The sequence below is a fragment of the Liolophura sinensis genome, chromosome 12, assembly GCF_032854445.1.
Source record: "Liolophura sinensis isolate JHLJ2023 chromosome 12, CUHK_Ljap_v2, whole genome shotgun sequence".
NCBI classification, from domain to species: Eukaryota; Metazoa; Mollusca; class Polyplacophora; order Chitonida; family Chitonidae; genus Liolophura; species Liolophura sinensis.
The window spans coordinates 11,452,451-11,479,164 of NC_088306.1; the positions used below are offsets into that span (position 1 = coordinate 11,452,451).

Here is a 26,714-nt window from a genome sequence, read left to right on the forward strand (position 1 = left end):
CTTGACAATATATGAAGAAATATAAAAAAAGGGTCTAATTACTCACCCACCCCACCCCCCACCCCCACCCAACCAACACCCCATTATCTCACTTTGTTAAGCGCTAAAAAAAGTGTGCAATTATAGAAAATACCCAAAGCCATTTCTGAATAAGTCTAAGTCAAATTTAATACCTCTTTTGTTGTACTGGAAGTTGAAATTTTGACAACTTTAATAAAGTTGTCAAATTCCTGTTAATTTATAGGGCCAAAAAATAAATATTTTTATTATTATTATTATTTTTATTATTTATATTATATTTTATTAATATATTTTTTTTTTTTTGGTATACAAGATAAATTTGTGACAAGAGGCCGTTGTATTGTTCTACTAGCTTCTTTGGTATTTAACTTTGACTGTTATAAATGTTCGCCTTTGTTCTCACATTTCTTACTCAACGACTTCTGTGTGTGCATGTGATACACGAAATGGGGAATCCCCACGTCATCACCACCGTCGAAAATGTACCAGTCTTGGAAAACCCCTTTTCTTAAACGGAATCCCCAGCCTCGATTTCGCGTGACCTCTAAGTTGGGCAGACATGGCCGATTGTGCATGAGATATGTGACAATTTCTGTATTACAGTTTTACAGAGTTCAAATGTCAGGCGTGACAAGACATCTGAAGTGTTGATGGGCGTAGTTTATACCATTCAATGGGCATACGCTGGATGTATATGCGCGCATGTAAGACGCTTGGGTTGAATGTCACGGTGATCAAAATTTCCCCGCTCCGCTCGCCGTTTGCAAGTGCAACTAGAGCTACTACAAACACAGACCCGATAGTACGGAGTGGACGACTGTTTTCTTCGAGCACCAAGGATTTTTCTGATTTTTCAGGGATGTCGGCCGAAAGCTGCAGAAAAGAACGCCTGATCGTGTACAAAATACCGGACTGGTTGGAAGGAAAACTGAAGTTTCAGCCCAAGTACAGAGTGGAGGTCGGTAAATATTTGAACATGTATAGCCTACTGTTTGCTTACCTATTTGATTTTATGTCGGTCATCGTCCATATCACGTAGTCACTTTTGTTATAGAGAAATATGGGTCATTGTACAGTAAATAAGACCAATAACTCATTTGGCTGTTTAGATAAGAAGGATAGATAAGAAATAGGTTGAGTCGCTAAACTAATTCTTCGAACTATATTTAATTCTGTCCTTCTTTTATCATTCTGACTAACTATGTTTAATGAGATCGGTCATTGGCCCGCGAAAATGCACAGTATAAAACAGAAAGTTCAACAAGTTCAAAAGCAAGTACAAAAACAATTGTGTATAGTGCATAAGTCCGTCCACCCATTAAACTATGAAAGTAGGCGGTTGAATTCAGTCACATTCAACATTCTCTTGTTGTCATGAACTTAAAACCACAGTGTCACACATATACATGTAGCTTGTAGGCCCTACAGGTGTACAGTGGACCAGCCTCAAAGTTCAGAGAGCTGGGATCAAAACCGAGTAGGGTTATATCAAAGATTTTATAAATCCCCCAGGGTCAGTATTATGTGACTGGGTGGGGTGTCATGTCTGGTGTCTTTGGCATGATACTTCAGTATCAGCAGCACTGTGGCGGCATGGATTGGCCCTGCCACAATAAGACTCCGCAAATGTGCACACACCTACTGGCTGCTCGTAGTCATATGACTGAAAAATTGTGAAGTAACGACATTAAACCCAAGCATTCATTCATTCATTCCCTACAGGTAGAGTTACCATCTCTGTACAAATTATGATGAGGTTAACCATGGTCTGGTGGTTAGTGAACTAAAAACTTTCATGTATCAATCTGCATAGAGTGGTTCATGTCTAGTACAAGAACAGCTCAATGTGTCATTTAAGTAAATAATTCATAGGGGATGAAGTATGTCAGGCGGTTATTCCAAGTCATTTCTGACAGAAGTAAAAATAGACAAATGTGTCAAAATTTCACCTCCAAACACCAAAAACTAATCATTCTGAGTAGGTTTTAAATTTTGGGTCATAAATCAATGTGAGGAATCAACCCCTGTTAGTAATAATTAGATGGTGATACAGCTTTCAAACCCTGTTAGTTATAATTAGATGGTGATACAGCTTTCGACCCCTGTTAGTTATAATTAGATGGTGATACAGATTTCAAGCCCTGTTAATTATAATTAGATTGTGATACAGCTTTCGACCCCAGTTAGTTACAATTAGATGGTGATACAGCTTTAGAAGTACATGTATATATCCACATGGTTACTTGTATTTTGACTGCTGAATTTAACCTACACTATAGATATAGTGTGTACATGTCATTTGGTTTGTAGGCTTGGTTGTGCTTGTCATGTGACAACCTTACAGTTATAAACACTGTCATATATTATTACACCAGGGTGAAACACCTTGGATATGAACTAGAGCAGAGTATCATGCTACTCTTTCTGTTGTACAAAATACACTGGAGACTACCTCATTCACAGAGGGAATTAACAAGGAACAGACAGCTACATGTATAGTGCTTAAGAATAAGCAAGACGTAATTGCGAATAAAACAGAAACTTAATTTAATATTTTTAGAAAAAAAATTTAGGGGAGTAATCTCAGCAATCATATACTTAAAAATAATAATTTTTCAAAGAGATGTGATTAAAAAATAAGATAAAATAAGAATAAATCCGTGTTCTGCACCATGTCATATTAAGGCCAAAATAAAAAAGTTTTTAGTGGTGACAAGATCAATTTGTGATATTTTTGGAATATTTATTTATTAATTTCTAATTTTCTGAAGAGTGGATAAATTACAATTGTACTCTCAAATTTGTTAAATTTAAACATTTCATGAGATTGATGTTTTATGCTAAGTAAAGAATATATGTTATTTGACAGAAATTCAGGTGATGTGGGTGGAGGGAAGGGAAATAAAAAACCAAAGTAGTAATTACATTTGAATGTCCAGTAGCTATCTCTGTTTTATTTTTACGCAGCCAAAAAATTGTTTTGTTTTTTTTTAGGCTTTTGGTAATACTACATGTACCCAATTCTTTTAATGTTTTGGAACAGATATTAGTAGTGTTAAAAGCAGAATATTACATTTCTTTCCCAGCTTTTTGGAAAAGTCAAGATATGAGTATGTTGTTCATTAGGTGTTCTAACTGTGAGAAAAAAAGAAACTAAATATTCCTGCTACAATTGCACATAGATTAGCTAAAAGTGTAGACCAGGTGATCCAAAAATTAGCAATAGGATACATGTATATACTGGGTAATGATCTCAAGTGTTTAAGGTAGAGGACCTGGTTTAATAAAACGTCTTAATTTCAATAAATCGTTGAAGACGGTAGTTGGTTTCCTACATGTACGTCCAACATGGGATGTTTCTTGATAAACCTTAAGTCTAACACTTCATATGTATAGTGTGGCATGGCTTAAGCAAAACATTTATATTGCTTAAGAAAGGAACTTAAGAACTTTCATGAAACTGGCTACTGGATAACATGTTAGAGAACATGAATATTGATATATTGTATTGTAACTATATACAGTACGATTTATAACACTCGTGTATTTTTGTAAAAATTCTATATTATAATAATGATAATAATTTATCAGTTATTATTGCTATAATTATTATTCCAAAAAACATGACAGTGACCGGAATTATACATGTACTGTCATCTCTGATTGGTCAAATAAATGTTCTTTGATTTGCATAATTGGTAGTGCGTTTGCTGGCTTTTGTTTTCAGTTAATTTGTAATGAAATCACCTGTGTTACTGTTGCAGTTGGCCAACATTCCAACCCGCATACACAAGTGGTCTCTTCCTGGTGTCCCGGGGAGATTTTCTGTGTCAATCAAACGTGATGATGACACAGGAGGAGCTATTTCAGGGAACAAGGTGTGGCTTTAATACTTTCCTACATTTATATAATTAAAATCGTAAGAAAAATATCAAATGGATAATGAGTAGACATTCGTATCATAGTATGAACAACAATTTTGACCATGACTTTCTCATTTTGCCTGATGAAGAGAGACTGAAGGATATTAATCCTAGAAAGATGCTTTGAAGGTTGTTTGGAAAGGAGGATGATATTCGACTGGAAGAATGTAAGTTTCAGCAGCAAAAGTAATATATTATCACTTTTATTTGCCTCTAAAAATGCACATTTTGGGGCAAAATATTTGGTGAAATACAGCAATTTTAAGTTGGTATATAGTGTCAGTTATTATCCAGTTGTAAGTTTATAAAGCTTGCATTTTTTTTCACATTGCAGTCAAGAAAACTGGAGTTTCTATTGGCTGATGCCATTGATAAGGGCTGCAAACATGTGACCACATGTGGTGGAATACAGTCCAATCACTGCAGGGCTACAGCATTAGGGGCTGTCCAGTATGGCCTCACTCCTCACCTGTTCTTGAGAGCAGATATCAAGGTATGCTGAATGTATTGACGAGAAATATGGTAAATTTTCACAGAACCTACAAATTTTGTGGCATGAATTTCATGTAAGCAGAAATTCGGCTCTTGGGTGAGATTTACAGGGTATTGGATGGACTTTTTTTCACGTGTGCCATCATTTTAAAGAAAATTCAAATAGAGAAACCTGAATGTCGCATGACATTAACTGTGTCCCAAATTTGTGCGGATCTTATGTTTTGTTTTGTGATCTTTTTGTAATGCCTGTATGTTGTTGTTGGAAATCAGTATCATAAGTCAATAGGGTACCGTTTCCAACTCAGTGATGACGAGTCCAAGCCAAACTGACCGGTGACTAAGTCATCAGTTTGCCCACAAAACGTCATCGTATGGGTAGGAAGACTATACACTTTAGGTCTGGATTACTTTTTTTGGGAAACTTTCCCCATGTTACATGAGGACATGATTTTTATAGGATCTGATGAAAGTAGGATTTATTTCTGGAAAACCCATCCACACTTATATTTTTAAATTCCTGCCAGTGAGCAAAACAGCATTCTCGAATAATGTCATCCATTGTCATTGAACTCAATGAGATAAATAATACGTTCGTATAGATTTAGATTACTGTCGCCCTCTGGTGCCAAGGAAAAGAGTGTCATCCAAACTTTAAAATAAAATAGAAAGTTAAAGTGAAGTGGAGGTTCAGAATACTGTACTAAGTAGCAGGGGAGATAAATAGGTAAAATATCGATGACAGTTGGCCCAAGCTTTTCACCTTGTGTTATCTCCCTTGTGCTGTGCCATGCTATACATGCCATTGCATGTGTGCACCTCCAGCATTCCACAACCAGCCTACAACCATTCCACAGGTGTACTTCTGACAAACTGTTTCAAGGCCTTGTGCTTGGCCGTGAACACTCATGTATGTGAAGTAAGTCAGCATCAGTGCTGTAGTTTTACTCAGTGTCCAGTTCAGTCCTAATGGGCAGCTGGGACTAACTCTGTATATGCCAACCTATGCTTGGGGTCCCCAACCATATGGGTCAACACAATGTTTGTATACACGCTATGATGTGGGACTCCCAACTGGTGAGCAGTTAGCCTGTCAGCACAACACAGTGACTGAGGAGCATCTCAACAGTACAGTCGTTGTGAGTTAAACTCATGTTATCTTCCTCTTCGGTCTTATGTGGGAAGGTCACCTGGCAGTTAGTCGTAGGTTTCCCCACGCTTCCATCCACCATAATGCTGGCTGCTGCCATATAAGTGAAATATTCTTGCGTACAGCATAAAATGCTAAGTAAGGAAATAATGAAACACTTACCATGGATGGATTGGACATATCTGTTGTTCCTGGAGACAGCACTATAAATACGTCAGCGTTGTGACAAATCCACAGTACAAACTGAAATACCTTATGGTAATATGACCGATACTGTATTGAAATGGACATTAAACTGTTAGACAAGAATCAGGCTAAGTCAAACCATTAAAAAGGTAGCAGCTTACTATTTGCTTTCCGTAGAAACGTTTATATCGGCTGGCTTTCACAGTGTTTCTGTGATTGTACTTAGGACCCAGAGGAAGTGGGCTGTGATGGAAATCTGCTTCTCAACAGGATGTGCGGAGCTAAGATGTATTTTACCCCCAGGTTCTCCCCATATGAGACTGTCTTAAGGCCTCGTATGGAAAAACTAGCTGAGAAAATTGAGTAGGTATCCACCCCAAAGTATTCTAAACCTCGGATATTTTTTGTTAAATATTTTGCAGTAATACTTTGTAAAATACATAGGGGTTGGGTGGGGGGGGGGGGGGGGGGGGTTGTCTGCAGATTTTGTACCTGAAATGCCAAACCTTGCTAAAACACAGGCTATAAATGTATATTTGTTACTCTCAACGATGATGTAGATAAAGGATTTGACTATAGTGATGCAGTGTTGCCTGCTAGCCTTCGACCAATACATTAAAATTCCATGAGATATTTATAGTCACATCATGAGATATTTATACAGTATTTTCAGTCACAAAATGAGTCATTCCATGAGATATGAGTAGTTGTATCAAGAGATATTTAACCTTTGCTTTCCTCTATTGTCAGGTGAAAAAAAAATATATTACCAGTAAATGTTATTAATTATTTTTTGTGTTTGCCAGCTTGGCTGAGTGTGGCTTGTACTGGTAATTGACGGCTTTGTTGATCAGTTTATTGAATCCGTCTTGTGGTAAAATTTCTTCTCATCCAGAGCATCAACTGGTGAGAAGACATATCACATTCCAGTCGGCGGATCCAACGGCGTTGGTGTCTATGGTTACCTAAATGCCTTTCAGGAAATGATCAACCAGGTTAGTTTCCGTGCTATTCATGGGGGATTTGTGGCAGCCAACACTCGACCACACTCTTCATGGGGGATTGGTGGCAATTAACAGTCGACCACGCTCTTCATGGGGGATTGGTGACCATGAACAGTCCACCACGCTCTTCATGGGGGATTGGTGACCATGAACAGTCCACCACGCTCTTCATGGGGGATTGGTGACCATGAACAGTCCACCACGCTCTTCATGGGGGATTGGTGACCATGAACAGTCCACCACGCTCTTCATGGGGGATTGGTGACCATGAACAGTCCACCACGCTCTTCATGGGGGATTGGTGACCATGAACAGTCAACCACGCTCTTCATGGGGGATTGGTGACCATGAACAGTCCACCACGCTCTTCATGGGGGATTGGTGACCATGAACAGTCCACCACGCTCTTCATGGGGGATTGGTGACCATGAACAGTCCACCACGCTCTTCATGGGGGATTGGTGACCATGAACAGTCCACCACGCTCTTCATGGGGGATTGGTGACCATGAACAGTCCACCACGCTCTTCATGGGGGATTGGTGACCATGAACAGTCAACCACGCTCTTCATGGGGGATTGGTGGCAATCAACAGTCGACCACGCTCTTCATGGGGGATTGGTCGCAATCAATAGTCGACCACGTTCTTCATGGGGGATTGGTGACAATCAACAGTTGAGTGCTCAAGTTGCCGTTGGTGAAGCCTCCGCCAATATAGTGTGCATATCGGTACGTCACACGTGTACGTCACACGTGGGGAAGTTCTTCAGTATCTTGCCAAACTGAAAGGTCGATGGTTTTCCACTTATACAGTGGTGGTAAGCTATACATGCGGAAAAAACTGGAGTTCCCACCGACCTTTGGAAAGTTACCGACAAACTCTCCCATGTGATATACTACTACATATATGCACACGGTATTAATGGAAAACAAGTAACATTCAGCGACTCTGCGAGGAATCATCAACAACTTGTTGTCACCAAGGCCCCCATGAGCAGTGAAGGCAGGGCAATCTAGTAACCTCCCACGCCTTCTCTACGAGGCCCGGATTGAAGCCGCATTCTTCGTGTCTTTCATATGTACTGTCTGGTTTTCAATGAGACCGCATTCACAGAAGCCTGTTTCACAAAGTGATTTTGGGCTAAGGTTCTTCTTAACAAAACGTAAATATTTTAAACTGGATGCACAAACATGGTTTAAGTTGTACCACCAGTGGTCAAAAATTTATCGATGTGATGCATACATGTATATTTAAGAGTTTAATTTAGTTTACAATCGGGGCCTCTGAGGCCAGGTAGTTAGTGTGCCAGCACGGTGCAATGACCGAGGAGTCTCCAACCAATGTGGCCGCTGTGAGTTCGTCCAGCTCATGCTAGCTTCCTTTCCAGCCGCATGTTGGAAGGTCTGCAGGTACCATCGGACGCTCGTGGTTTTCCCTTGGCTCTGCCGGTTTCCTCCCAACATAGTGCTGGTCACCGTAGTGTAAGTGAAATTTTCTTGAGTATGGCGTAAATCACCAATCTTATATATAAATCTAATAAATAGTTTACAATCTTCCAGTAAAGTCCAAAATATCTTCGTGAATTAGGCCCCATTGTTGCATATTCATATGGCTGTAGTATGTTTATTTACTTATTTGATTGGTATTTTACGCCGTACTCAAGAATATTTCACTTATACGACGGCGGGCAACATTGTGGTGGGAGGAAACCCGACAGTCCTGGTTGTTGTATAAATGAGAGTTTTGGAACTGCAAAATGGACAATGTTGGTACTTCCTCGTTTCATGGCCAAGGCATTAGCTGATAGTCCAATCCTAATAATGATGACTGGACAAAGTGTCATAGCTGGTATATCTTTGACCTGGAATTATATTGAGATAGGGCTATAGACATGTCCGCATTTCGACCAATCTGCTTCAAAAAAAAAAGGAATAAAGAGTGAAGTTTAAACCCCAAGCAGACAAACCAGCAAACGAAACAAACACTGTTTGTCATGTATGATGTTACAGGGTGTTCTAGAACAATTTGACGACATCGTCTTCGCCTGTGGTAGTGGGGGAACAGCAGAGGGACTGGCTTTGGGAAATTATCTCACTGGATCAAAAGTGAAGTAAGTGTGTTAGTTACAGGTTGCTTTTGATATACAGGCCGAAATGGCTTTAAAAACGATACACAAATGTACAGTAGAATACATAGTTTAGAGCTGAACTGTTGCAGACGGGACAATTCCCAACTGCAATCGCTTGGAATATTGTTTTGATGAAAGTCTAGAGTAGGGCCAAACTAAAATAGTTTTAGTCTGTAGGACAGATGAATCCGAACAAGCAAGCAAACAGCTTGGTAGCCGAATGACATCGGTGTTGTACGGTGCCGTTGTAGGGCTGTCAGACTTAATTTTGTTCACTGCTTGACTGGACCCCAATCGAAGGCTTTGCCTAAGTCAGTTTTGCACGCATAAATGAAACGTTTTTGGAGACCTGATCGACTTTTGAAGGAGCAATGTACATCAAGAGCATTTTATTTGTGTTATTGGCATATATGTGTATTAGAGCTGTTCACATTTTCTCTTCATGAATGAAGAGTAGGAAACATGAATGATCTATATATATACCCCTTGAATAACGTCGTCGTCGTCCCGCGTTTGTCGCAATGCTGGAATATAGGTAAACTGGCGGAGAAACATTATCTGTAGGTTCACCAAGCTCACCGCGCCAGCTAATGTACACTGGTACATGTCGGATCAAATAAAAAATCTCCCGTCTTGTCACATGAGGGTGGTTAAGTAGCCCGTGGCTGAGGCTAACTCTCCGCTGGTGATCGGTCAAGCCATTCTTATGTTAAACTGGGCTCCCTGTCCGATGAACCAAAAATCATGAGGGACATCTACATAGTGTCCCCTGTACATCTGCCAAGTTTCACAAAAACCCATTTTATATTGTTCCAAGCACATCTGCTTACTTTCATGAAAATCTGTTGAGACTTGCAAGTTCAAATTTATCGTCACTGGCGCTAATACACCTACCAAGTTTCATAAAAATTTGACAAAAAGTCGACAAACTGAAGCCGATGAGCCCCCCGCATTTACGTGTATGCAGGGAAAGGGAGATAACTGAAGCTTAATGACACACATTGTGGTCCACGACTCATTCCTGTTTAAACTATTCCTGTGTTGTAGAATTCACGGCATCTTGGTCAGTGATTCCACCCAGTATTTTGAAGACCACATCAACGGGAATCTGGACGAGAACGGACTGACAGGTGTCCGGTGTCGGGACATTCTGGATCTTGTGGAAGGATACAAAGGGAGGGGATATGGTCTGTCCACACCAGAAGAACTAGGTATGTACATGTATCAGTTTTATTGTATATCTTGTGGAGGGATATAAAGGCAGGGGATCTGGTCTGTCCACACCAGAGAAAAAAGGTATGTACATGTATCAGGTTTATTGTGGAGGGACACAGAGGCAGGGGATATGGTCTGTCCATACCAGAGGAACTAGGTATGTACATGTATCAGTTTTATTATGGATCTTGTGGAGGGACACAGAGGCAGGGGATATGGTCTGTCCACACCAGAGGACCTATGTATGTACATATATCGGGTTTATTAAACTCTTTCGTGATGGATCTCGTTGAAGGATCTAAAGATGTAGACTGTTTGTATATTTATTTAATAGATGTATAAAACCGTACGAAAAAAGCTGTTTTTTCGGACGGCGGTCAAGTTTATCGGTGGAAGAAGGGACAGAAAACAAGCATTGTCAAATCAAAATGAATTGGGTGTTAAAATTACCAAGGTTTTGAAGATTTTGTTAGAACTGAAAATGTGTCACGCTTCGTGTATGGCCAAAGGGATTGATTTCTCTCGTCTGCTGGGCATTTTAAATGTAGGTGTTTCATTCATGACAGTACCCATCAGACAAAAGAAACAGTTGAAACAGTGGTCTTTCTGGGTCGTAGGTAAAGCAGTGTCAGGAGAGATAGAAGCGCTATTGACGTCTACTTTCCGTCGCGTCACTGTTCTAAGAAAAGGCTTTGTATGAGAAACAGTTTTCTATGGCTGTTCAAAACGCGTTGTAGATAAGATGGCATGTTTGTTTATTTCAACCAGTTATAAGCAGAAACTATCACATGGTGTAGGTACTGAGCGAAAATGTTCTCTGCAAAACTGCATGGACTATACATATAATTATGCAGGTAGCTGTTTATTAGCTGTTTGTAGCCCAGACCCATTGTAAATCCTTGGATTTTGTAAATAATCAGCAATGTTTGTTTTTTATGATTTTGTTTTTGCATTGTTATTGTTCTCAAGATCTTTTTCATTCTGGTGGGGTTTTATTTATTTCTTTTAATAGAATAATAATAATTATTATTATTATTATTATTATTATTTCTTTTAATATGGTGATGTAATGTCTTTGCTAGATTTCATCACGGACATCGGTGTGAAGACAGGTATCATACTAGACCCCACTTACTCCGGGAAAGCAGCTTATGGTCTAGCACAGGAGCTGCAGAACTCACCCAACAGGTTCCAGGGCACGAGGGTGCTGTTTCTACACACAGGTATGTGTTCCATTTTGACTGGCTAACTCCTGTTCTAGGGGAGAATCGTTTTTGGCCAGTGACGTCAACGGCATCCCCAGTTAGAATGTAACCACAACAACACGTTTTGATTGAACATTAACGCCGCATTGTGACTGCTTTGTTCTACTTGACTCTCAGGGTCTAGTTGTCAGATAATCAGAAAGTAGATTCCACTGGTAAATGCTCTCCACTTGCCCTAAAATGTCAATGTTTTGCCCAAAGCGGTGACCTCTGGCCGTAAAGCGGCGATTCCTGTTTTGCCACAAAACGGCCACGTCATGTTGCCAGGCTCCTCCTACACAGGAATTTTGTGTCGCATGTTTGTGCAACTCCGAGAGGAACAAAGTTCACATTGGCATTCTTGAATTTGCTTTTGATTTGAAAGGTATTAGATAATGTATTAAAGACGACACATTGAACTCTGTTCATCTAAATGCTTAAATAGAGGCAATTTATTAGAATAGGTACATGTAAAATGACAAGATTCTGTGTTTCAGCGTTTATTTGTGAAAATTTGCCTTCTTCAGATCTGCCTGTGCACACGGAATAATCACAAGTGTGGTATTAAACATAATTAAAAAGATATATCATACCAATGTTTCAGGTGGTGTGTTCGGGTTGTATGATGGACGCTTAGCAGAGACGTTAAAGAAAGAAGGCGCTGCTACCAACCAAATCACAGTTTTGTCTCAGTTGTAGGCGTGCGCTGTCAGTAATCAGTACCTTTGGCAGCGTTGTTGATACTTAGCTATATTATTGATACAGTGACTGATATTTGTACTGGTACATAGGGCTATAAAGCCTTATACAATAGCCGGTATTGTTACTTGCAGGGATCCCAACGCTTCTATATTTCCTATATGTATATGCGATCCTATAAAAATCTGCATAAATATTCCCTTTTTCCTCGTAATGTAACCTCTATGTGGTGCAAAAGATGACTAGATTTAATCCTGTATTGTATTCTTTGTTGTTTGCCTATATATTCCCCATTGTCTATGGCTATCACACCAAGCAAATTGTGTTCTTTGCTGTTTACTTTCCTTTGTCTGTCATCCCATTCCTATTACATTCTTTGTTATTCTCCTTTTGTCTGTCACCTCGGTGTGTTGTCTATATTCCCCGTTGTGTAGCCCACCCTGTCAGTTACATTATTCCTCGTGCATTCTACATGTTATATATTTAACAGTTCATAAAGTCTTTCAAGCCTACGTGTCAAAATTTGCTCTAAAAGTATAATATAGAATTGGAGACATGCCGTGGGTAATGAAAGGAATACTAATATGAGTGAATCAGTTGATCGATTTTAGTCAATCAGTCCTCCAGTTGTCTGATATTCATTGTGATATATGATTTAGCTTATGTTGTTCAGCCATGTGATCAATTTTACTCATCCTGCTGTTACTCATTACCGTGTGGTTTGCGAAGATGCACGAGGTGGTTAGCACGCCAGCGCGGCGCAATGACCCTCTCACCAATGCGGTGGCTGTGAGGTCAAGTCCAGCTCTTGCTGGCTTCCCCTCTGGCCGTACGTGGGACGGTCTTTCAAGCAACATGCGGATGGTCGTGGGTTTCCCCCGGGCTCTGATTGAGTTGTCATGCTTTTTCTGCATGGTGTGCAACTTGCAAATAATTAAATGTACGAGAGGAGTTCCGTCGTGCTTGGAAACGGGTGTGGATATATCATGCGAATACATCACGTTTCATCTAACCAGATCCATGTGTTTGTCACTTGCTGAGTTACGTTAGTACGTTCACGATTGGTCGTTTAAAATACAAAGTTTTGTAAATTGATTTGTGGTGTTTGCAAATTTACAATTTTTTAAATGACTGACGTGGTAATGGTTTCAATCAATGGTTTCAGTCTGTAAATTTATTTATTTATGTATTTGACTGGTGCTTTACGCCGTATTCAAGAATATTTCACTTTAACGACGGCGGCCAGCATTATGGTGGGTGGAAACCGGGCAGAGAACGGGGGAAACCAATGACCATCCGCAGGTTGCTGAAGACCATCCCACGTACGGCCGAAGAGGAAGCCAGCCTGAGCTGGACTTGAACTCACAGCGACCGCATTAGTGAGAGGCTCCTGAGTCATTACGCCTGCGCTAGAGCGCTAGGGAACTGAGCCACGGAGTCTGTTGATGAGAATCGCCAGAGGCCCATTATAGAGGCATGAAAAAAAAAGAAATTCATGGAAGTAGTTTCACCCAAGCACGACGTGTCAGTGAGCTTAACGAAAGAGACCGTGTGTTATGGTAAAATATTAGCTTCCTTTCGTGATGTTTTCGTCATTGTTTTGTTGGGAATTATATATTATGACTATGCATTGAATAAAAATTTTAATTATGTTTGGACTCGTGCTTTCATAGATTATTCACTTAGTTTCGTGTCATGAAAGGTTATCGAATGCGCTTGCGCTATTTTGAGGATCGTGGCGGTAGATGTCACATACTAGTCGGTACCTTGATCTGTGATAGTGCATGTAGCGAAAAGACTTACACCATGTAAGGTAGCCTACGTTCATGTATTTAACTCCTCCTAATAATATTTTGACCTATCTTACGACAATCGAACGCTTTGTTGGTAACCAAAATGGTGAAAATAAAGAATGTGGAAATTATCGGGGGGGGGGGGGGGTATGCCATTTGACCTTGACCCCAGATAATGGGCGGGCAGGCGTAAATGCGCTTAAAAATTAGATGATACACTTCTAAAATTAAAACAGAGCGTACTGAATACGTTCATACGTTATACGTACTAATGACGATTTGTGTGTACCGCTAAATTCCTAAAACCTATAGCGTACATGCGAGATTTAAAGCAAACAGGCCTGCCTAAATCGAAAGTAGATCTCCAAAGTAGTTTACGTGCGCCACGCTTTCCACGAATTGTCAGGTGAAAGCCAAAGGCTCATTTACCACTACCCACAGTCGTGATTTTCCACGACTTTATATATATTTTTTTGTATTTGTGACATTCTCAAGTGTTTGCCGTGAAGAAGATGTAGTAAGGGCTTAAAAACTTGGGTAACAATACAGCAAGTTCTGCTACTGCACTGTGTTAAACCACCCTAATATCGCCCTCAATGTATGGTTTTAATTCTACACTGATCGTCAGTTATTTGTGCTATGCTAAAGTATCATCAAGGGTCCAGTTTCCAACGTGTACACGTATGCAATGCTAATGCAATGAAACGATCACGAGAACTGATAGTGTTCAGGAACACTTTAGATTTATATTATATACTACCAATAAATAAAGCGCAAATAATAAATTTTTGTCTTCTAATATAGGCCTATATTTGGATTTAGCATAACAAGCGTACGGTATCATGTTTTGATCCCAAAACGGCATTTGTTCGTGTCTACAAAAATGTCTCGACAGGTAAAAGAAAATTACCTGTCGCATTAGGCAAGTTACCATAGAATGAAATAATACTGCAACCCCAGCTATCAAAACAAAATGAAAAGGTAAAGTTGTCAGTGAGTGAGTTTTTGGAATAAACCAAGTAGGTCTACACGTTGAGGTGTTCTAAATGAATGTCGGCCTGTGAACATCATTGAGATTCATTTACGTCAGGAAGGGCTGAAATAATTAATTTATTCTAGAATGTTTTGACAAATCGTAATTCTGGGCAATCGACATGTACATACATATACTCAACCAACTTGACACTTTCCAGGTGTATTTGCTGGGCACCCAAATAGTGAAGTGTTGAATATTTCCCAAAAATGTGTACTGCGGTAGGTTTACCCAATACTGCCGCTCTTGGAAAAGTAGGGAGTAACACACTACCTCTGAAAATTATCTATAGCACTGCTTGACCCCTTGGGTTACTGCCCAATAGTTGATGTTTCTACTGCATGAATGCCAACAAACTTATCATAGAAAGTTTTTCATGGTCCGTTGAAGAAGTTATGTGTTAAATTATGGAATGAGCTGTTCATTACATTTGCTATATGTGATGAACATTTGGATATAATCCTGAAAAGATCGAAAAAAAATTTGACAGATTGTACATATATTTTGTTGAGATACAACTATGTACAATGTAAGGACCAAAACATGTATTACGATATGTTGCCTTGATGTGTTGCCGCATACGGCAGTAGTACAGATAATGAAAATTTCCATGCTCACACTAACCGAACAAATAGAAATGGTAACGACTTAGTTGCAATAACAATTTCGGGAAAATGTCTACAATCTTACAGTATATCATAATATGACGTCCTGGTGCAATGCGTTCTCCTTAAAGTCATGTCATAATGAGGTGAGGCCGGGACCACTATTACAGACATGTCCACACTGGTGGAGAAGAGCAGTGATTTGTACTAGAAGACAAATGGTCATTAGTTAGAAGAAAAATAAGAATGGAAGAAGAGCAATAGACCCATTTCACAGCCCATGAGCTCTAGGTTTTTAAATGAAATGTTGGGAGTTTATTTCCCCTTATCTGTACATGCTGTAAAGCATCTTGTACAAGACAGATATTATTTTCTGTGATCTTGTATTTGTGTTTTATATAGGTGTGGCATCTGTTGGTAAAATCGAAGGGTAATGTGAAACTGTTGAAAGGTAATGTTTCTCCGTTGAGCATCGGAAAAAGGGTGAGTTAATGTTTTATTTTACTCTGGTAATCAATATTGCGGCCATGGTTGTGAGAGTGAGGAACTATCGTTGCAGTTGTGTTTCAGGGGACATAACCAAAGCAGTCCGACACGAGAATCGGAGGCTTCAATTCAAAACAATAACTTGCATGTTGAAGCCTCCAATAAGGGTATAAATATTAGGAAACACAATTGGCTTTGAAAGATTGAAAACAGTCGACCACATCTTTTTACTAATAAATCTCAATTAAATAATCGAAAACACATGAATACTGTTGGACAACAAAGGATACTTTGACCAAAGGATACCTGGACCTTTGTGATAACTAGTATTTCGTAAAGCTTGCATGTGGTATGCGCGTTAATTTATTTATTAAACACTAAACAATTCAGTTCGTGATATAACAATAGAAGAAGAAAAATGCTTGTATTGTTATTTATGTCCATACCCTGACACTGGACAGTTTTATTCCAATTTTCAGGTATCAAGCACATCCGGCGGATTTTGAGCCAAAATCTTAGAGCGAAACCAGACATCCTACTTCATCACAAGAAGGCGACACAATGCGCGCGAACCTGTTCTCAACTTTAATGCTGCGAAGTTTTCAATCATTTTCCCCATGACATTTATGCTCTATTGTGATAAGGAAAGAGCGACAGCCAAGGGAGCTGACTATGTTTTTGGTTCAACTGTTTGGGTAGTATTTGCACCCTAAATGGTTTGCACTTGTTTTTGGCTAACAGATGCCATATGTACATCCACACGTTTTAGGGAACTTTCCAATATGATTTGGTACACCTAAATCTAAGTTTGACTTCTTTTTGTTAATTATCCTGTGTATGTCCACTTATAATGTCAGTCGGTGACATTTTAGAACATTAGAGCATTCAAGACAACGCTGCGTGCAACAGACGAAACAAACGATGTGAAATTTTAAGTATCAGATATCTGTTGGGAATTTTGCTCATATGTATGCACTCTTCATACGTTCTATGATGCAAAAAAAAAACGTTTGTGGTTTTCTTGTACTATTACGGCTTAGTAAAGAAATATGTCGATAATTAGCATAATACTTAGAAAATTAAATCAGTTTAAATTACATGTATATTCAGACTTTCAATATCAATCGATTTCTCAAATTGTGTTCTTTAACATCTTGTTCTTTTCTGTCTGCAGTCCATATTACCACTTCAAAATGTTGTTCTCGCAGTACTGAAAAAGGATATCTACCTTCACATATCTATATACTCTTTTCTGTCTCGTCATATGACCACCGGATGGTACATTTATACTGATGATCAGCCATTGCACTTTGTTCATGACCACTGGAAGCATATCTGAACCGAAGTGTTTGACTTCTTATTGTTCGTGAAGTAACATACCTACATAAGCGCCTACGTTTTTTCTGTAGTCTTTACAAAACACAACTGTGTTAAAGTGTCAACATTTTCAAAGTGTTAAAATAATATAACATGTAAACTGCTGTAAAATGTCAACATTTTAATATGCGTTATAGTTGTTGACAGGTTTTATTACAGTGTCAGATTTCAACACTTTTAACATTTATGATGCGGAACACAACACTTAAAAGTGTTAATCTGGCATAAAATAATGTTAAATCACAACATTTCCTTAATTTTTGGTATAATTTTCTAACACCTTATGGAAAGTGTTCACCTAAAAGTATAAATACTTATTATCAAAGTTGTATATAACACTTTCAGCTTTAAGAAACTCTAGCTAAGAAATTGTAAGCTTGTGCCGTCTGAGAACTTGACTTAATGCTCCTGTTTATGATCATAGAGTGATGTACTCCCAGCTTGAAGTTGTTTTTTGCTTAAGGCCATTTATTAACATTATGACACAGCACTTAAGGTTTTCACACGGTTAACCGAACACAACTGAAGACGGGATAGTGAGGGGCACTTTTTTGATTTTCCAGCTGTTCAGCTTTATAAAATATAATAAAATATAGAAATACATTTAAGTAATGTGTAATATCACGAAGTCGAAAATTTTCGTCCGAGATATTTATCTGACATCTCATATAGTTACTCAGGAATATTTCATAGATGATGTGATGATCAGATATATTGGTATATAACAAACCGAATAGACCAGGTCGATTTAAAGGAACTGTCGAAACATGGTGAGACAGACTGAAATCGACTGTAGACAGGAGACTTCAGCTTTACACAGATGCATCAGAGATGATTTTCTTCATGTCCTTGGTATAAAAATATATAAGATATATAATAAATATAAAATATAATATATAAAAATATATTTACAAATATGTATATATTTATTTATTTTATTTTATTTTATTGGGGTGGGGGGCCTCCGTGGCTCAGTTGCTTGTCGCGCTGGCTGGCTTCCTCTCCAGCCGTACGTGGGAAGGTTTGATAGCAACCTGTGGACGGTTTTGGGCTTCCCCCGGGTTCTGCCCGGTTTCCTCCCACCAAAATGCTGCCCGCCGTCGTATGAGTGAAATATTCTTGAGTACGGCGTAAATTACAGTTACAGTTTAAAACTGAAGCACATAAATAAGAAATCAAACGATACGGACTAAGGCCGGCAATCGGCAGGTGTTGAAAAATTTGTCCAAATTTTACGTGGTTTCCAAGGCGTACGGACCGTTGGTGGGCACGGCATTGTGACGTCAACCATTTTTAAAACTTGGTTACAACTAAAACAATTGGTCTGAGAGCAATGCGGGTTGCACTATTCGATTTCTCGTCACAAAATACGTCGGACCAGCTATTTCCCAGCCGCAACTTTGCTGATTTGCATAGGCTACAATGTAATGTGTACAGATTCGACTGGCTGTTTCTGTATTAAACGTTCCGCTACAAGTAATATGCAGTTCGGTAGTTCCGAATATCTCAAATCTTTGAGCACAGCCCATTTGAATGACCCGTCAGCTGTGTTACTTTCAAGTCCAAAGCAAACCCGGTTTCTTCATGTACATATACTACCATTCCACAACATTTGTATATAAGAAATCTAAAGCACTTAATACCGTCTGTTCTGAAAAATACAATTCAACACTAAATAAGGTACCAAAGGATGCGGAGCCAGGCAGGCAATCGGCAGGTGTTGAAAAAATTGTCAAAATTATACCTGGTGTCCGATGAGTACAGACCGTATCTGGACACGGCGTTGTGACGTCAACCGTGTTTAAACTTGGTTACAACTGAAACTATTGGTCGGATAGCAATGCGGTTTGCACCACTCGATTTGTCGACACAAAGTTCAGCTCGGTATATGTCTACTCTTTTCTGTCTCGTCATGCGCCCACTGGACGGTACATTTATATTGATGCTCAGCCATTGCAATCGTTCATGACCACCTGAAGCATATCTGAAGTGAAGTGCTTGACTTCTTTTTGTCCGTGAAGTAACATAACTACAGAGGCGCCTGCGTTTCCGGGGTCTTTACAAAACACAAACGCGTCTGAACATTTTCGCTGTAGATATACATAGTACAGTTCTTTGATTACTTGCCAAAAGTCAATGGTTTACCCCGAGCATTATGCAGTTTACTCCGCCTATGAAAAAAGTCATGTAAGTGATGTACTCTCTAATACAGCGATCAGTGCCGATTAATTAATAAAGAATCTGTCAATTAATCAACAAGGTATTGCGTTAAGTCATAACCGCTCTAATTTTTAAATTAACGTTGTCATGCAAACCTTAACAAGACTTGTTAGATATATGCAACGTGTTGAACACTGTCAGGGGATTGACACAGTCATATTTAGGAAACGATCCTTGACCAGGAATGCGAACTTGTCAATTCGTGATATCAATAATTTTCCCTGACCTATCTAGATGCAGAGCACGCGATCTAGTATATAGCTAGTGCGAATTGGGGATGGTATCTGGCGGTGAAGTATACGCTTACATCTGTTTAAAGAACATCTATAATCCTGAACACTTTGCTTGTCTGCAAGTTTGTTTGCCAGTTTTACCTACTTGAAGCAGTTGAACCCTGTACAGTCACACTTATAGTGATTAATTATATTTATCATTTATATAAAGGTGAAATATCAGGATTTATTATTTATGCATCGGTGAAATCCCAGCATTAGCTTCACTGATAAGAATGATATCTTCACTAGTTGGATATCACTTTTGTTATTACATCATTTCCACCTCTCACTCGAACAATATTTACGGTATTCAACCTGTACTGTACAATATCGTCTATATATTGTCAAAATATGATTATACCACAATTGTGACGTCACACCATTCAGAAAGTGTAGATTATTTTTTAAGAATCCACAGGAGGAAAGTATTAGACACGTGTATATTGAAACATATAGGGGAGGAGCTGATCATACGCAACTCAAAATATCAAAGTTTATTTTTCTATGCAATTCTAAGCATCCGCCTGTGATGAAATTCAGGCTTTGAAAACAACAGCCCACAGTATTAATATGATCAAAATTAAAAAGCGACATGCATGATAAATGGTAAACTTTACTAATTTTGAACAATACGTGCAGAGATTTTGAATACTTCAGAAAAGTTATTAATTTTACGGAACAACCCCAATAAGTTACTGACCAAGAAACTGAATTGACGTTCTTGAGATTATATAATCCGACAAATGCTCATCATTAGTGGTTTCTGGTCCACTTCTGCTTTACGTTTTACTGACATATACGTTAACAGTCATATTGGGACAAACGCGAGAAGTTTCCGGCGTGCTGGCTAGGTCGGATTGCTGTTGCACATGACGCCCATAAATGATGTCGTTGCAGGCATTTCTCTGGTCGTCGCTTATGCGTTTGTAAGTCCGTGGCCGGTGATTTTCGATATGATCTGTTCGTCCACAGTTCGTCCACAGCTGTGACACGACTTGATAAAGTCATGTCGCAGCTGTGGCATGCAACGAGTGTTTGGTCCGAAAATCCATGAATGCCCGCCTCTCTGCACAGCATTCTTGAAAAATAATCCACAACACTCGAAACTGTGGATTCTTTGAAAATAACAATCCACAGTTTCTCGTGCTTTATTCTCTACATGATAAATAGAATATTGCACATTGAAGGTGGAATATCATAAATATTTTTCTTGTGAAAGGTGGAAGTGATAAACCACTCGACGCTTAGCGTCTCTTTGGTAACCATTTTTACCTCTAACTCGAAAAATAATTATGATATTCCATCTTCACAGTGCAACATCCGCTATTTATTTGAATAATGTTCAAGGCCGTATTCAGTACTTTCCACTTATTTAGAATATATTGTCTGTAATGCACACTAATTTGAGTGACAACGAAGACATATTAACACAGCATAGAACACTCAGTATTCGAGCTAAAGTGCTGCTTCACAAATTTTCTTATAGTGTTCACCAGAGGTAAAAATCAAACTTTTTGCAGACGCATTGTACCGATCTTTATTGTTTCCCACTGTGGAATCATTACAGAATAACCTCTATATAATAAAGAATAAATGAATGAAAGCTTGGGGTTTTACGTCGTACAAATTTTCAGTCATATGACGACGAGGAGTCATTAGGTCTGTGTACATATACTGTGTCTTCTTGTTGCAAAGTGCTGTCTCCACTGAAGACACCAGACATGACACCACACCCAGACACCGGGCCAACTAGTCCTTTTTCCTTGCTCTAACCTCAAGCGGGGCAGCAACAATTACCATTTCTGGTCTTTGCTACGCCCGAACCAGGGTTTGATCCCAGGTCTCCCGTCTTCGAGTAAGAAAGATAAATATCTGTTACAATAATGCCTTGAGATGGCATTTGAAATTTTCGCGGTATAGTACATCCGGTACTTCTGTAAATGATCCTGTTATTTACTTTCTGATACTTCTGTGCCCCGAAAAGTATAGCCTTTGAAGTATAGATTTATATATATTTATTAATTCAGCAAACACCCGGGCATTCAATGTTTCAAAACTTGAATAGTACACAGTGTATGTGAATAAATGAAATTAGCACATCTCTTAGGTATCGTATTATGTATATAATAACAACTGTATGTATTATCCGTGATTGAAATAATACACTGATAAAATCTCTATAGTGAAACAGTTATGCTGATAACAAGCCCCGTTGAAGGGGTGCTGGAAAGAAACAGATAATGGAGATGACAGGTTTATCCGGATATTCGCTCTTTGTCGGTAATGAGTATCTGTATACGGGGGAAAAAAATATCCGGTGGAAATTGGATAGACGAAAATCTAGAAAATGAAGTAATTATGCCTACAACGGTGGAATGATATGCAAAGTGTTGAACTTTCCACTGCGGACAAAGTGACCTACACGGGTTCTCGTCGGTGTGTATAACAATAATGGGGAAGGCTGGAAAGGAGACGGATCAGTTGTTGAGGAAGAGTACGGATGTTCCACAGTAAGTACACAGGCGTACACAAATAATGAGGAAATATGATCTAATGTTGAACAAGACCGCGGATGATCCACAGTAAGTACACAGGCGTACACAAATAATGAGGAAATATGATCTAATGTTGAACAAGAGAGCGGATGATCCACAGTAAGTACACAGGCGCACACAAATAATAGAGAAATCCGACTAGGAGTCTGATCTATTGCGGATACAGAAAAGAAGACATCATTGGGTAGTTCTACAGAGACACAGCAGTAGGTACATACACATAATACAGAGAACAGGCCATTATTGGGCGACGCCACAGTAGTCACATACACATGATACAGAGAAAAAGCCATTATTGGGTAATTCTACAGAGACGCCACAGTAGTCACATACACATGATACAGAGAAAAAGCCATTATTGGGTAATTCTACAGAGACGCCACAGTAGTAACATACACATGATACAGAGAAAAAGCCATTATTTGGTAATTCTACAGAGACGCCACAGTAGTTACATACACATGATACAAAGAAAAAGCCATTATTGGGTAATTCTACAGAGACGCCACAGTAGTTACATACACATGATACAGAGAAAAAGCCATTATTTGGTAATTCTACAGAGACGCCACAGTAGTTACATACACATGATACAAAGAAAAAGCCATTATTTGGTAATTCTACAGAGACGCCACAGTAGTAACATACACATGACACAGAGAAAAAGCCATTATTTGGTAATTCTACAGAGACGCCACAGTAGTTACATACACATGATACAAAGAAAAAGCCATTTTTTGGTAATTCTACAGAGACGCCACAGTAGTTACATGCACATGATACACAAAGGAAACTATTAAGTGGGTAATTATTCCGTAAAGGCACCACATGCGGTAATACTATATGCACGATATATCCAGTGAAGAAACTTACAAACACATTTCATTTGATGTATGGTTTTGTTTGCTATGAAACACGAATTAGTTGATATGACCGAGATGTTGGAATGGACACATCGTAATCTGGGAAACTGATTACCATCTGGAATCGGTACTTCGGTCCCATGCCTGCTGATTACCATCTGGAATTGGTACTTCGGTCCCATGCCTGCTGATTACCATCTGGAATCGGTACTTCGGTCCCATGCCTGCTGATTACCATCTGGAATCGGTACTTCGGTCCCATGCCTGCCTCAGTGAAACTACATGCCTAAGACACCAGGCAAGGCGTCACCGGACCGGCCAGTATTTATCATATGTCACAGGCTAAGTAATAAATATTGAAAAATAAGCGAACCCATTTGTTTTTATTTAATCCAGGAATGAAAAAGAGCCACCGTTTGTCTCAGTTAACATATTCAGTGTGCTTTCCAACTGGTGGATTCTGGGTCTGCTACTGAAAGCTCACAGAGGTCAGTTCAATCCGGAAAGAGATATATGGCCATGCGCATCAGAGGATCAATCCAAGAAGACATCAGAACGGTTTGTTATACATATATACTTTGTATTACAAAATTTCACTGTTAGGGATGTATTATTAGCTCCTCTATTTTTGTTTGGCCACCTGACTAAGTGTATCCAGTGATGTATCCTTCTGTCAAACAGTACAACACATGCTTTCACTTCATCTGAAATCATTTTCTTACCAGTGAAATGTGGTCGGCATATAATTTGGCTTGATTCCTGGTTACACATTCATGTTTGTCAGATACATACTTTAAAGCGCATAACATCGTGTGTCTGTATGTATTTATGTATGTATGCTTTGGGTTTAACGTCGTACTTAACAGATTTTCAGTCATATGACAACAAGGAGTCATTAGTTGTGTGTTCATATACTGTTCTTTAACTTCTTGTGGCAGGGCAAATCCAGGCCGCCAAAGTGCTGGCGCCACTGAAGTATCATGCCGAAGACACTAGGCATGACACATTATCTGACACCGGGCCTGCCAGTCATGTTTCCTTGCTCTAACCTCACCGTGCTGAGCACCAAGCGAGACAGCCGCACCATTTTTAAAGTCTTTGTTATGAGCCGACCCTGTTTGATTCTGGAATCTCCCGACTTCGATACAACATTGCCACTAACACACTGACAGCACATGCTCTAACTCGTTATGAAGCTAAAACCTCAATGGGGAACGTAGCACGCTTAAAATAAGTCGGTCCATATCTGCAATGCGTCATATTTTATGTGTTTTAGTGCTCTTAAGGCAAAGACAGCGCCGATGATTAAAGCGCTGCCTCTCTGATACTATCAGTTCGTTGATTACCGAAGCCTTCAGGCTTCCACCTGTAAACCTTTCCGCCGTCATAATAGTGGAAATGTCTTGAACATAGCGTTAACATCAATCAAATCCATAAAACGTAACGCAAAGATGTAGTTGACAAGCAATACTACAGCAAAGACAGTAAAACCCAAGCAGTGACAACAGTTTGATCGCTGGCAAATGGTCACACGAATTACCGGCGAAATACAGCCTCTTTTCTCAGTTTATCTCAGTCAAGGTTTTATTCCGACTATTCATGTATATGTTTAAAAAGTAACAATGTAGACACCTCCTAAACCTATGACGTAAGCAGTATTGGGTAAACATAATGCAGTGATAATAGCTACAATTTATGCGACGTCACTTGTCTAGAATTAATCGACATGATGTGCTGTCATTATATTTAATACACAATCATATTAAAACAAAGCAAACGATGCTTAGTCCAGCAGCAGAATCATGGTTTATGCAGAAATACAGACAAAAGGATACAGGGTAAAACAATAGCAGCGACGAAAGTGTGATAGTTGGCAAATGCTTGTAGCTTGGAAACAGCTTGTTTAGGAGGGAAATGCTACCCACTATCCACGTTTGATGAATTTCAGGTTGATGGATTTGTGGCGGGAAGCCGTGCAGAAGGATAGCAGCAAGTCAGCACTATTATGGTTGCTGTGTAAAAGCGAGTCGCGATCCCTTGCGTCCCTGGTCACCTGGCTAATGCTGCTCACCATATCGTCTTTCTTATTGCCGGTGAGTTCAAGGAAAAGGATAGAATAGTACTTACCCATACCCTAAAAACTACCATGCTTTCCAAGTAGTGGCTGATTCTGTGAATTGTTCTGTGAATTTAATAGCAGAGAACTTTTCTGGTGTAACGAGTATTGTGTTGCACATGGCATAATTTATTCTGGCATCACCCAGGAAACGTAATATGCCCACAACGTGTTTAGAAATTTTTTAAAATTCACATCACTAGGCCAAAAATTTTGTTGCAAGGTTATTGTCAGTATGTCGGAAATATATATATGTCGTACAATGAAAATATTTCGACAAACGCACTCAAAATACGACATGGTCGATTTAAACTGCTGTTGAAAACATCAGAAGTTCACCACGTATAAAGCCCTTGGTCAATGTTGTCGCAGATTAGTTTACACGCAGCCTCCAGATGATTTGTCAGGTACATGGAGAAGAACCTGACTACGGACGTACAAAGTCTTCAGCATGGCAAATCATATCAATAAATATGTAAATCCAGACAGCGTAAGACTTCCGCTAAATACTAAACAACGCATTTTGAAAATCAATGTTCCCAGCTCCACAGTGACAAACCTGTGTCAAGGTGTGGCCGAGTGGTATAGGCCGTCCGCCTCATGAAGGTTTAATTCTTGATTGGGCGTCATGTCTAGTGCATTAGGAATGGCGTTCAAGTGAGACAGTGAAGTTCAAGTGAGACAGTGAAGTTCAAGTGAGACAGCATTATTACTGTAGGCCTCCTATTGTTCTGTATAAATGTACAGCACCTGTTAATGTCCAAATAAGCCGTACAGTTTATTCATTACACTGAATCCTCTGACGAAGGTCACAGAATGACCTAATCAGTTAAATGTACGGAAACTGAATAACTTAAATGCAGATTAACATGCATGTTATGCAAATCGCCTGCACAGTATTGGATCGTCATGACATGTCGTGAAGACCCTAACTAAATTTCTTACTCATTACGTTTATACAATAGCCCTTTTTCGAGAAATATCAGCACAAACAAGAATATGCTCTACCTGTTGTCGTCTTGGGGATTTTTCAGACGGTCTGTACCCACAGTGTGCTGAACTTCGCTACCGGTCGATCACGTGACATCTTGACGGGCTGCCAGTTGTGCGCCATGTTTATCAGTGTTGTGTTACTGGAATTTCTGAGCCTGAATGGCTTCCTCACCTACAGCAACTTCCTGGGTGAATCATTTGCTATTTATACATTCATAGTTATTATCGAAAAGCTCTCGATCAAGAAATCTTGCAAGCCGCTATAGATTATTGTCACTACATCATCACTGATTGGCGTTGGCTGACCAGGCGGGTTAGAATGTTGATATGCCATT

The 26,714-nt window shown here is 39.3% G+C and overlaps 1 protein-coding gene across 1 annotated transcript in view; it reads left to right on the forward strand.

Annotated features, from left to right (window-relative positions):
* The window catches only part of LOC135479223 (uncharacterized), a 21,564-nt gene extending 7,854 nt beyond the window's left edge, over positions 1-13,710 (forward strand). The window contains exons 2-10 of the mRNA XM_064759018.1: positions 625-979; positions 3,786-3,899; positions 4,279-4,437; positions 5,999-6,135; positions 6,668-6,767; positions 8,787-8,887; positions 9,953-10,116; positions 11,203-11,343; positions 11,969-13,710. Of these exons, the coding sequence (XP_064615088.1) occupies positions 695-979; positions 3,786-3,899; positions 4,279-4,437; positions 5,999-6,135; positions 6,668-6,767; positions 8,787-8,887; positions 9,953-10,116; positions 11,203-11,343; positions 11,969-12,063 (1,296 nt within the window). The 5' untranslated portion in view covers positions 625-694 and the 3' untranslated portion in view covers positions 12,064-13,710. The remainder of the gene's footprint in view (positions 1-624; positions 980-3,785; positions 3,900-4,278; positions 4,438-5,998; positions 6,136-6,667; positions 6,768-8,786; positions 8,888-9,952; positions 10,117-11,202; positions 11,344-11,968) is intronic.
* Positions 13,711-26,714: the final 13,004 nt, after the last annotated feature.